Source organism: Rhinoderma darwinii, chromosome 9, assembly GCF_050947455.1.
Source record: "Rhinoderma darwinii isolate aRhiDar2 chromosome 9, aRhiDar2.hap1, whole genome shotgun sequence".
NCBI classification, from domain to species: domain Eukaryota; kingdom Metazoa; phylum Chordata; class Amphibia; order Anura; family Rhinodermatidae; genus Rhinoderma; species Rhinoderma darwinii.
The window spans coordinates 60,459,998-60,474,206 of NC_134695.1; the positions used below are offsets into that span (position 1 = coordinate 60,459,998).

Genomic DNA, 14,209 nt, shown 5'->3' on the forward strand with positions numbered 1-14,209 from the left:
GGTAACTGCACTGTTATACTGGGTTTGCAATGTTGATAGAATGATAGCGATGTCCGGCTTTCCTCCTCTTAGTTCACTTCCCAATCCCTGTATCTAAATACCCTGGCCAAGGTAATGAGGCTTGTTGACATCCCCCACCCTGCCACCCAGGGCACATGCCTCTGGTAGCCCTCCCTTCGCTACGCCGATAGATAGATAGATAGATAGATAGATAGATAGATAGATAGATAGATAGATAGATAGATAGATAGATAGATAGATAGATAGATAGATAGATAGATAGATAGCTGCTGCAGTATATTCTATAAAAAGTGTCCAGGATATATAATATTTTTCTATCCTCTATGTAGAATATATGCAGTCACTTGAATCTCCTCCGTTTTATGTCCCAGAAGGCATTGATTTCTTTGCAAATATTTACATTAATAAACTTGTAACTTAGATAATTTCAGAGTCTGATGGTAGAGTCCATGTGGAGTCCCACCCGGACCACTGTGTCTTCATCATTGAAGGGGCAGAGAAGCTGGACGAGGGGTCATATACTGTCCTGGTTAAGAATGAAGCTGGAGAGGACAAGGCGACCATTAATGTGAAAGTCATTGGTAAGACACTAAAGAGACTGTCACAACACCATCTTCAGTATAACACTTACTTGAAGGCCTGCACATCCTGGTCATGTGACCACAGGTCCTATCTACACAACACACAACTGCACGATATCAAATACTATTGTAGTTTGACCACCAGGTGGCATTAAGGCACTAAAATGACATACTGTAGAACTGCGGAGATATACTTGGTCTTGAACCTGTTAAAAAATTAAATAAAAGTACAGTCAGGTTCGCAATTCGGGCACAATTCAGGCACATGTTACACAGGGCTTAAGGGGGTAGAACATAACTTAAAGATCTAAAGGACACCAAAGCAGAAGTAAATCCCCACCCCCGCAGGCCTACACTAGGCATAACACAGTGTATTAGTTTTCCCTCGAGTGTTCCTTTAATACCCTTTTATATAGCTTATGTGAGTCCTCCATTATTTGAACCGTTTAAAGGAAAACCGCACTTTTTTTTTTTTACAGCTTTTCTCTGCAAAAATATTCAACAGTTTATGTACAGGGTGGGCCATTTATATGGATACACCTAAATAAAATGGGAATGGTTGGTGATATTAACTTCCTGTTTGTGGCACATTAGTATATGGGAGGGGGGAAACTTTCCAAGCTGGGTGTTGACCATGGCGGCCATTTTGAAGTCGGCCATTTTGTATCCAACTTTAGTTTTTTCAATGGGAAGAGGGTCATGTGACACATCAAACTTATCGAGAATTTCACAAGAAAAACAATGGTGCGCTCGGTTTTAACGTTACTTTATTCTTTCATGAGTTATTTACAAGTTTCTGACCACTTATAAAATGTGTTCAAAGTGCTGCCCATTGTGTTGGATTGTCAATGCAACCCTCTTCTCCCACTCTTCACACACTGATAGCAACACCGCAGAAGAAATGCTAGCACAGGCTTCCAGTATCCGTAGTTTCAGTTGCTGCACATCTCGTATCTTCACAGCATAGACAATTGCCTTCAGATGACCCCAAAGATAAAAGTCTAAGGGGGTCAGATCGGGAGACCTAGGGGGCCATTCAACTGGCCCACGACGACCAATCCACTTTCCAGGAAACAGTTCATCTAGGAATTCTCGGACCTGACACCCATAATGTCACCCATAACTTGTAAATAACTCATGAAAGAATAAAGTAACGTTAAAACCAAGCACACCATTGTTTTTCTTGTGAAATTCTCGATAAGTTTGATGTGTCACATGACCCTCTTCCCATTGAAAAAACTAAAGTTGGATACAAAATGTCCGACTTCAAAATGGCCACCATGGTCAACACCCAGCTTGAAAAGTTTCCCCCCTCCCATATACTAATGTGCCACAAACAGGAAGTTAATATCACCAACCATTCCCATTTTATTTAGGTGTATCCATATAAATGGCCCACCCTGTATATTTGAACTAATACTTTGCTTTACTTTTATTGTAATGCGAGATCTCACGATCAACCCCATCTTTCATACAGTATGATTAAATGCTTCACCTGCTAAATAATACAGGAACCTTCTTTATTGAGAAGATGGGATGGATCATGACATAGCCCATTATAAGATGACATGATTCAGAGGTACCAATCCAGGAGAGCCTTCACATTGCGGGGTTCCTGGTTATGTTAGATATTGGGGGATGGGATGAAATTAATCCCCAACTCATTTCAACCCATATCGTTTTTAAACATAAATGCAAACATTGGCCATGTACTTAAATAACGTGTGATTGACTACTGAGAGAGTCAATCCATAGTCATGAAATGTAATCTTCTCATTGTCCTCTTCTCACAGAGGTCCCAAATCCACCTGAATCCCCTAAGATCTTTAACATTGGAGAAGATTTCTGCACCGTGCAGTGGGAGGTACCCAAGTATGACGGAGGCATGCCAATCCTAGGTGAGTGATGATGCCCGCTCCTTGTAATAAATACTACTGCCGAGTAGGATGTCACTAAATAGCTGTGACAATAATGGCAACATTTACTCAAAGAAGTTGTCCTATCAGGACAACCCTTGCTAAAAATAAAAGTAAGCCCCCCGGTCTATCAGCTAATATTGTCCGGAACGTTACAGGGGAAATGTTGCGACTCTGCAGGAAAATGTTGTATTACAATCTATCCATTGAAGCCAGTGGGTGCCCATGGATTACATGGGAACGCCAAGACTAATAGAGGTCATCCTCTACTTGAACTAAAAGTAATCATGTAATAATATTTTGCTGATTTGTGGTTCTTAAAGGGTAACTAAACGTTCAACAAACTTCTGACATGTCAGAAGTTTTGATTGGTGGGGGTCCGAGCACTGAGACCCCCACCGATCGCTAGAACAAAGTGTCAGTAGCGTTCGGGTGAGCACTGAGTCGCTTTGTTTCTGTTCGGCTTTTTCCGGAAAACATGCTCATAGACTTTCTCTTGAGTCCGTACACCGCTATAACGATTTCCGGAAAAAGCCGAACAGAAACGGAGCGGCTCAGTGCTCACACGAGCGCTTCTGCCGCTTCGTTTTAGCGCTTGGTGGTGGGTCTCAGTGCTCGGACCCCCACCAATCAAAACTTCTGACATGTCACTATGACATGTCAGACGTTTGTTGAACGTTTAGTTACCCTTTAATGATATGTTTCTGAGAAAGCTGGATGGCAACCAACATGGCCATCACTACAACTCCCACTATGGCAGTTATCCAGGTTTATGCCTAGTTATGTAGCAATAGTCTGTAATATCACCAAATAATTTATGCAACTTTGCCATACGGATGTCTAGAGAGGCATAGTCTCATATTCAACCCTTATTTTTGTCACTGTCCCTAAAGGTTATATATTGGAGAGGAAGAAGAAGAAGAGTTTCCGTTGGATGCGGCTAAATTATGACCTGGTGAAAGAGCTGACCTATGAATCGAAACGTATGATTGAAGGCGCGATTTATGAGATTAGGATCTATGCGGTGAATGTCATTGGCATGTCTCTTCCCAGCCAGCCATCTCAGCCATTCATGCCAATCGGTAAGTTGTGCACAGTTAGTGTCCACCTTTTCTTCTTTTTACCTCTACACTTGGGGCCCAAGGAACCCCAGACACTGGATACATCATAGAAAATTATTTGAGAACCACCCTCCATCTATATAGAACATGCAACATGTCCACTTTTAGTTGCATCATAAACTTTCCTATTTTCATTGTACACACCGGAAATGTCATCAATAAGGTCTAATAGGCTATTTATCAATCATCCCATAAAAAAATAGACCCTAGAGGTAAATGGTTGGCTCCAAAGTCACCTCCGAATGGGGCTGTCTACTGCTGGACCTTTGAGACCCATTATTATGTCAATACCTGAGCCCACTGGAGGATCCTCTGGTGGGCCAGTCGCACCCAACCTGGTGCGGTTGAATTTAAATGTATTGTCCACTTTGGATAACGCCTTTCAGTTAGGAATGTCTTCTTTTAACTAATTAATTGTGGGGAGTCTCCCGATAGGACCCCCCCAAGATAAGCTTTGCATCTGATCATTTCAAACATTACACAGCACCTATTGGATTTCCAAGTAATGTATGGCTGTACGTGGTCCTGTTGGAGGACCCCCTCTATTACCTGCACGTGACCTTATAGTACATAAGGAAAGTGGACTGTCGCAAGAGAGAAACTCATTTTATGGTGGAAAAAATAGACCTTCAATAAATGTATTTATTTATTTTTGAGCAAAAGGGAAATTTTTTAGGTTAGAAAAGCTGGTATTTTGTGTTGTTTTGGGGCATTTTCCGGTTTTGGTTTGATTTTCTGTTATTATCTGATTCAAAATGTATAATTTCATAATATTTTATTCAAGGCACAGAGCAATGGAGGGTCATTTAAAATTGCATGTTTTTACATGGGTAATATTGTGATGACTGGGATTGTGGAATGGGAACCTTAAAAGTCCCTGATTTATTAATTTAAGTACATTACATGATCTATAATTACCAGCTGTCATTTTTTTTTAAAATCTTTCCTGTTCTGGGTGGAGCTTAGCTGTCATCTGACTGGCGCCCACAACACCCGTGTAGGGAAAGGCAATTACCATACTGGTTAAGGTGTTTCCTGTAAGGGTTATTCCCATCACAGAAGTGATAGCATATAGCTAGGATATGCCATTACTTTCTCATCAGTATGATTGCCGGGACCACATCAGTAGTTTAGTGCTGTGGCCCCTTAAAGGGGTTATGTGGGGACCAAAAATTATTAGCAGTGCGGTCACTGCAGTATGTGAGTATACTCACTAATATACGTTCCTGTCCTCCGCCGCGCTGATTATGAGATTTTCATAGATTTTTATAGCGCTACCGGGGGACCGGACGTCTTATATCCTATTATGTTGTTATTTTGCACTTTTCAAAATGTATTTAGTTCATATTTATGATGTGCAATGGCTGCCGAGACATTAGGAATAAGAATTACGGCAAAATTGTTATAGGGACTGCACTGTCCTGGAAATGTGAAACACATGGGAACCCGAGTTCTAGTCAGTCTGGTTAATGTTCATTCCTTCGGCATTTGGAGTCATACGAAATATCTGAGGTCATGTTCATGGTCGGTAACAGCCGTAGACACAATGGTTGACATATACGTTTTGCTTGACTAATTAAAGTAAAACTCAGATCATAATTAGCAAAATGGAACTACTAGGGTCATGTAACATACCAGGGGTAGTTTAAGGATAGACATGGGTGGCATATGGCTAGAATATGCCATGAATGTCTGATTGACGGTGTACCAACTAGGAAAGCGCAGCGCCACTTTGTCTCCTTTGCCTCCACTCAGCTTTTTTCGGATAGCTGCATGGTCGGCCATTGACTGTAAGCCAAGTGGAGCCAAGTTTTCCTAGCACCGCTGCCACTTTATTGTAGCAATCGACGGGGGTCACATCAGTCAACCCCAGGCAATCAAATATTTGTGGCATATCCTAGTGATATGTCGCCAATGTCTATTCTCAAACCCCTTTAAAGCATAGGTTAACCTTTAAAGTGGATCTAATGAGTCTCTGTGAATGTTTCGGTGTATCATTAAAGGGGGTTGTATAAGATTACAAAAACATGGCTGCTTACTTTCAGGAAAAGCGCCATTCTTGTAAACAGGCTATGCTTGGTATTGTGGCTTAGCCCCATTGACGTAAATAGTACTGAGCTGCAATACCACACACAGCCCATAGACAAAAGTGGCGCTGTTTCTGGATGTAAGCCACCATGTCTTTGTAATCTCATACAACTACTTTAAATTAATTTTAAGCCAGGAATTCCTAGTTTCATAGACATGTTTTTATTATAATTGCCCAGTTTAGGCCTCATAGAAACACATAGTCTAGGTGACAACTTGAGCACACATCCAGAAAAGGCCAGTTCTATTTATATGGCACCTTAAAATATAGACTTAGCACTAGTCGTGTTCCTTGATCTGTCGTCTACGTGAGGATGTATACAGAATTTGTATTCATCCGTCAAGGTAACTGTCCAAACCGTGTCAGACCTGTCAGTAACTACTAAAGTTAGAGTGTCCACCCCTTGGAATAACTGCCCTATGCTCTTGTTCACACGTGGCATAATTGTTTCTAGATTTTTCAATGCAGATGCGAACCCAGCCTCCATGAACCTACATAGATATATATATATACACACACACTATTTAATGTAGACTGTACTAAAGGTATCTTCACACACTACATAACATGCACAAGAACTATACTGTTCCCTCTCCGACAATCCCCGCCCTCATTTGCCAGCTGTACACCATATATCAACTTTGTTTTTTTATTTTAGACCTATTAAGGAGGACCTGTCACTAGGTCATACTGTATACGTTTAACTGGTTTACTGACCTGAACAGAGCGGTCTCCCTGACTCCAGTGCTTTTGTTTTTCCTGGACCCCCTCATTCCAGAGATATGGCCACTGTTGTGTTGGTTGCCTCTATGCTAATTTTCTGTAGTTAGCCAACAGGGCGTGAAGTACCCTCAAGCTGCCTCGTGCTGATTGGTCAGCATCAGAGGCAGGGTAGCTAGCTCCACCTCATTGGCTAACTACAGCAAATTAGCATATAGGGAGCCAACTCAACAGTGGGCCGTATCTCTAGAACTATGGGGCCCAGGAAAAAAAGAAAAACAGCACTGAAATCATGGAGGCAGCGCTATTCAGGCCAGTTAACCAGTTTACCTTATATGACCCAGTTCTCTTTAAACCTTATTTATTAATCCTGGAAAACCTCTTTAAAAACTCGGCTCCTGTGGTAAACCGTATAAGGATAGGAACACACATGATGGATACGCTGTGTAAAAGTACATAGCGTATCCGTCCTGGAAGCCGCAGAGCATTCCGTCCAAAAAAACACACTAATTGTGGTGCAGTATTTCGGGTTGCATGTCCACTGCGGAAATTCTGCAGGAAACAAAATAAATAGTTTATACCTACCTCGGCCATAGTCATGATGACGCGTCCCTCTTTTCTGAGCGCGGCCCGGCCTCCTGTGATGACGCTGTAGTCCTTATGACCGTCGCAGCCTTTCATTGGCTGCAGAAGTCACAAGTGATGAAACGTCATCCCAGGAGGCCAGGCTGCGCTCAGAATAGAGGATTGCGTCACTAGGACTATGGCCGGGGTAAGAATAAACTTTCTTTTTATTAATTTAAAAAAAAAAATTGTATTTTTTTTTTCACTCACTCTTCCGCTGCAAAAGTCGCGACAGATGCCTCTTTGTTGCGGGTTTTACCTCCCCATTAAAATCAATGGGGAAAAACTGCAACAGAAAAGCAGCGATTCCTCAGCATAAATTGAAAAGCTGTGGCTTAAAAAACGCACCGCAGGTCAATTTATGAACGATTTTCAGCTGATTTTTTTCCGCAGTGTGTGGATGAAGTTTGTTCAAATCTCCCCCAGACTGATGCTACCGTAATACGCTACGGATTTTCCACAATGAAATACGTTGCGGAAAATCCGCAGTGTTTACATCTAGTGTGTTCCTAACCTAATGGTGCCGCAATTGCCTTTGTCATATAAGGTTTATTATATTCTACGTTCTTCCCATCAATGGGGTATAAACACCCCATGAACAAAGTGGATAGGAAATTCTTTGGCTTTAGATAACCGCAGTACGTCCTACACATTCATTGTATCAGTTTTTCCCACTTTTGTTACATTGCTTTATGTAAGAAGCTGTTGCTTGGTCACTATATGGTGGTGTTATTTAAGCAATGTATGATTTTTAATTATTTTCTTTAACAAAGAAACATAAAGGAACAACACACACGCATGCGAACATACCAGGAGATGAATTAAAAAACATATATCCACAAATCATCAGTCAAATTACACCGATGGGACCCAACCACCCCCCCCCCCCCCCCCCCCGGTGTGCCCAGTTATCATGTAGCCTTCCAGCTGTTACGAGATCAATGCGGAGTCTCCGCACCCAACCATTAACGCCATCACGGTTTTAGGTTTTGTAATTGTAGACAAGAATAAGACACTTGAGACGTTCAATGGAGTTATTTCTCTTAACCCCTTTCTAACCAGGCCAGGTTTCACTCTAAGGAACGCTTCTTGCTAAAAGTAAAGTTAGCTAGTATTACATCACTATTTACAGAGCTACTTTACTCCAGAAAGGCAGGAGAGGCAAAGATCTGCATCCCCTGCCCAAATAAGGACGACCCAGGAGCGCCATCACTGATGTCACCATGATTTAAAGTGAAGGTTCAACTTTTGATGAATATTTAAGAAAATGTTAGGCTATTACTTAGAAAGCAGTTCCATATTTTAATATTGTTATAATTGGTATCACCTATAGCCTCCAGGTAGGTAGTTTATTATTGGGTTTCATATGATGATTGAGTTGATCCTGAAGCTAAAATGAAGGAATACTTATAATAAATAAATTATAGTGGAGAATTACAATTTAAAGTGGTATTCCCATCTAAGTCATTCATGGAATATCCATGGAATCTCTTCCAGAGAATTAATGGAGAGGTGGCCTGTTTGTTCGGCTGTATCCGTAACTCCTATAGAAATCAATGGAGAGTCACACGCAAGCACAGCCATCTCTTCATTGATTCACAGCCTGGAAGCGGCGGCCGCCTCTCCAGATGGGACGGGGACCAGTGACCCCGTTCTGGGGACCTGCATCTATCATACATTTATGGCTTAGGAGTCCAGTGGGCGGTCCTTCTCAGTAATTGACAGGTATCTCTGTATATACAATCCTACAGGGAAGGCTGTCAATCAGTGATTAGGACCTCCCACTAGACTCGAAACCCCAGAATGAGCAGAGATTTCGATCAATAAATTACAAGTTATACTGAATCTTTTCCTACAGAACTTTATATCAATCTACTCCGCTCCTCCTGCTCTATAACATGCTGCCACCAGGTCAGACCGCATATTCAATATGACAGGTTCCCTTTTTGTACTATGTGGTAGCATGTGGGCACTTTATGGTACTTTTGGCAGTTTCACTCTCCATTTCGCTGCTTCCCTTCTGAGAGTTACGTTCACCATTATGCCCCAGGGACTCCATAGACCTTGATACCGGCATTACGGCTTGTTAATAAACCTCTGATTACAATTACATTGACTGATCGTGTACACGTGTTACCTTAAATTGACAATTAACGTCCATTACATATCTAAATGGACCCCTAGATCAATCCCTCAACTACAAACTTTTTGATTTTTCTTTTTTTGGCAGATTATTAGGAAATATTCGAACAAATCAGTAACCATCGTTATTATAAGAACATTTATCGGAGGTGTGCACTGCAGCTTTTTATCTGTTCTATCATCCTCTAAGGCCGCCTTAACTAATTCGACATTTGTATCTGTCATTTCTCTGTGACGCCATTACGAAAACACGGTCAAATAGAATAATCCACCTTCAATGTAGTAGTGCAAAGATTGAAGGTCCTTGTGGAGGTTTGACAGTATCTTTTCGTAACTTGAAATAGAGCCGTAATTTCAACCCTTCATACATAAGTGGTAGAACGTAATAACATTTTTATATTACAAGTGAGTCAGATCGCGGTGACATTTAAGAGATTCCCTGCGACAGCTGGTAGCGTCTTCGTGCGGTTTCTAAAATTCCTGTCTTTTCTATTTTCATTAAATGTTGTGTCACCTTTCACACAATGACGGAGGGGTGACTCGAATGAAACGAACACACAACCTGCCCTCACCGTATATAGGATCTATATATAAAGACTTTGTTAGATGGAGTGTTGAGATTCTTTCTTTTTCCTATCACTCTTTGACCATCGACCTCTTCTCAAATTATTTTCATGAAATTACCATTCCTTGTCTGGTTTTAGTTTCGTAAATGTGCTGATGGCAAAGTGGCTGCTATATTTAGAGGTGAGAGCATTAGAGTTGTTGAGGATCAAGGCTCAGAATGCAGGAAAGAAATGTTCCTTGCTATAAGAAGGGGGTGGGGAGTGGGGTCTCTGTTGAGCTCATCCTCCAAACCCCCCCTCCTCCGCTAGACTTGTACAGTCCCTATGATAATACATCCCTGCCTTAGTTCTTTCATCCTCACATTTGAACCGTGAGTGGGAAGTTTGGTTTCTGCATCAGGAGCCTCCATCATTTCCACCATGACTCGAGTGTCACGTTTTGAGGAACGTGCTGAAGTGGAATCTCGAAGACCTATCAGAAAACAAAAAAAGGAAATTTTAGGTCTGGGCCACCTTTATCACTCCGTTCGTTGGAATAATCAATGTCCGTTAGTTCTGAGGACTCAACCGTTGTAGGTTTGGAGGGATGGTTGTGGGATACCAACTGGTGGAACGACGCTTTATGTCCCATCAACCTTGATTGTTCAAGATGTATCTGGAGCTTCCTTTGGTGGAATTGGTGGCTCTTGAGAAGTCTTCATATTGAAGTTCATGTGTTCTTCTTGCTGCTGGTGTTGTACAGTTGGTTGTTTTGTGCCTTCAGTATTGTTATTCATTGTGTATGTTGGATTAGTAGATACTTTTGAGCAGAAACAATATATTTACAAGGCGATAATAGCTGGTCGTTGTGACCTGCTGTATATTTTCAGTAGCTTAATGAAGCGAAATAATGTTATAGCAGCAGAGGTGTGCATGATGGGGCTAGTAGGATGTTGGTACTGTAAGGAAGTTCGTCATTTAAATATTTGATGTGCGTTGAGTTGGGCAGTATTCACACGATCTGTTTTTGGTGCTATATTTGCGATATCTTTTTTTTAGAAAAAGCAGCTACAAAACCCCAAAAATGGCACCTGTGCTCACATGTTCAAATTTCTCACCAATGATATGGACATCTCTATAATAGGTCTCCGGTCTGAGCTATGGAGAGATATTTTGTGAGAATGAAACCCGGAAAAATTATTCCGACCCTAGCAAATTATTTCCCCGCAAAATATGGCTCCACTGTTCCCCATAATCCCAGTTTAATTGAAGGAATAATTATGATCGATATGTAGATCAGATAATAATTAGATCTAATGGATCCGATCAGTATGATCATTACCCAGAAGGTAAGACTATGGAGAAAAAGAGATATACACAACTCCTCATGATGTGTTATTGCTACTAGTTACAAATTCAGCTCTGCTACATCTATATATTTACATGTGGGTGATCGAATGATATTATTTACATAGCAAACACAATTTGTATCTTATTATTTATCGCTTAAAGGGGCCATGTCCTCTAACTTAAAGAAAACAGGACGTTCGGTTATTATGATTTACGTTGTGTTGTAATTCATTCCACGAGGTGAGAACTTCATGATACATATGGACTTGCTGCATATGTAGACTCCATGTATGTAGAGGTCTCGTAGATTGTACTGTACGGATATGTAAAGGTCCCCAAGATCTCATCTTAGTCACCACACTTGAACATAATGTAAATGATGACATTCCCAAACTTAGTACTACAAATAATTTTATATAACAATTGAATCCTTCTAGTTGAATGTTGTTAGAGATGTGTTACCATATTGTTGTATTTGTGCAAATTGGTCATATCAATAAAGTTTTAGATATGTTTGGATTTTAAATGATGTTTATAGATTAGAACCTGAATAAGTATAAGGTGAGATCAGATCATTTGCAGCAGAAAGAGTTGAATCCCTGACAGAACTAGTCTTCATGCCTACGGCAGAGTCCCTACGATGACACGTAGTCCCTACAGGTCCATAGTACTCTCTGTGGCTGACTCTGTACATTGCCGTATTATGAGATATTCTCCCCTAGTAGCAATCCTTGTAAAAGCGAGAATACCTTCACAATACGGCATACGATGTTGTAGAGGACTACGGTAAAATAAACTCTGTAGTGCTCGAGACTTCTACGGGTTCCCTATTAAAATGCAGAGCCAGAATATATCCGTGTGCATGATCCCTTATGCTGAATGTAAATGGTTTAATATTGAGTGTTTCGATTTCAGATACAAAACTCTTCCTTTATAACCCAATCTAAATTCACACGAGCGTTGAATACGCACGCGTGATGGCCGTTAAAACAATGGCCGTCACACGGACGCATGTTTTTCAATGGGGCTGTCCACATGGCCTATTATCTTCCATTTTCACGGATCCCTTCATAGGCTCAAGTCTATGGGGATCCGTGAAAACAGGACCCGCACGGGGGCACCTTGGACGTGAAATTTTTTTTCACGTCCGTTTTCCCACGCTCGTCTGAATCTAGCCTAAGTGTGACATTGGAAGACCGGTCGTTACTATGCCGAGGACGACTTACAATAGGACCCATCTGCATGTCAACTTCTAACATTTACTTATTGGGCTGGATATGACTTCACTTTATAAGTTCCCAGTCAGGGGTGGACATACCATTGGTGCAGCCTGTGCAGCTGAACTGGGGCCCAGTAGGTAAGGAGGTCCATGGTCAGCCTTCTACTATCCATTAGATTGCATGTAAATGCCTGAGCTAATGAATTTTATGGCTAGCAATTACTGATAGACTGTAAGAGAGACATAAGGCGGTGATTTATGATGAGATATTGAAGAGCAAGGGGCCCCATATACTGTTTGTGCACAGGGGCCCGCAGATGTCTGTGTCCGCCACTGTTCCCCATAGTTTAACTTCCTTTGTTTCTTTCAGCTCCTACAGGTGAACCCACCCAGCTGACGGTCGAGGATGTGAGTGACACCAGCATTACACTGAAATGGAGGCCTCCAGAGAGAATCGGCGCCGGAGGACTGGATGGATACATGGTGGAATACTGCAAGGAGGGTTGTAAGTGCTTCGATCAATTGTCTTCTAAGACATTCCTAATTCATGCTTTCCAGGTCATTACCACTGAGTCATCTGCCAAAAACAGAAGTACATATCCTACAAATTGCAAAAGAAATAAAATCTCACATCTCCTCCATTTTACCTTTTAGGTTAGGGATACAGAACAGCCTAAAGTCACATGTGAGTCACAAAAAGGTTGTATATAACCATTGCAAAAATTCAGACATGGTTGGGAATTTTAAGTTAGTCACAAGATCATATTTGACTTCTTTTTCAAAGGTAATAATACAAGTTGTATAGAGTCCGCAACTCTTGTGCGCCACACGTGACTCTTTCTATAGCTCCAGCCTTATTAAAAAATAAAATTAAAATAAAAGCCTTCTATAGTGTACACCTAGTCTGCCATTGCTCACCTGATGGAGTAAAAAATGTTGAACACAAAACTCAAATCATAGCCCTAATAAAGTGGTAGAATTGGTTTGTAAGTTCATGTATATGTATTCAGTGGTAGTGAAATCTTGTAAGGGACATCCGGAGATGATGGGTGGCTGTATAGCAAAATGGACCCCTCTCCTGTCACTGATTTACTCCCTCAGGGCTTCAGGGTTCTCCTACTGTTGTTAAATGCCAGGGAGAAATTGAGAAAGGAGAACCTTCTGGTGACCAGGTGACAGAAAAGCTGCTCTATGAGAGCTAAAATGGCTGACAATGGCATCTGTCAGACGGCTACTTCCTGTCATCAAAATTGAAGGCAGTCAGTGTCTGAAGTGCAGACAGCTGAGCTTATAATAGAAACACCGCACATTATAAGTAAGGATCCAGGAGCACAGACAAGTTTTCATTTATAGCTGGAGGTACGCTTTATGGCCCTCCTGCACCGTCCTAATGTAGGCACAGAGTCATCTCAAAGACTCCCTGACACTGGAAGGGAGCAGCTTAAGGGCTTATCGTCTTGTGTTTCTCATTCCGTCTTATGAACTGGGACTCTGCCATGATAAACACTTCACTCTGTTTGTACTTGGAGACGATAAAGCTCAAAAAACAAGCCCAGGAATGTCCATATTAATTGTAATCCCGGCTGGTTACGCCTATTATCTTTAATCAGGTGTTACCTGAGCTTTTCAGCTCACTGCCCCCATCACACGAGATTCATTTACTTCTGGCTTCCCCGCTGCTGATAATGATTTAATGTGATTTGGGCAAGACGCTTATGTCTATCGACACAGCAAGCAGCCAAAGTGCCAATGCTCTAATGTGCCCATCGTGTAGGGAGGCCAGATGAGGATTCACAGATGCTCCGGGTACATCTGAGAGGGGTGATGAGGCACTCCACTATTTCCATTTGTAAAATAATGACACCGGGATCCATGTATCCA

General features: G+C 41.5%; 1 protein-coding gene across 1 annotated transcript in view; it reads left to right on the top strand.

Moving 5' to 3' along the window:
• Positions 1–14,209, top strand: part of MYBPC3 (myosin binding protein C3) — a 90,987-nt gene that overhangs the window by 59,321 nt on the left and 17,457 nt on the right. The window contains exons 20-23 of the mRNA XM_075836769.1: positions 443–602; positions 2,396–2,500; positions 3,412–3,600; positions 12,699–12,833. Coding sequence (XP_075692884.1) covers positions 443–602; positions 2,396–2,500; positions 3,412–3,600; positions 12,699–12,833 — 589 coding nt within the window. The remainder of the gene's footprint in view (positions 1–442; positions 603–2,395; positions 2,501–3,411; positions 3,601–12,698; positions 12,834–14,209) is intronic.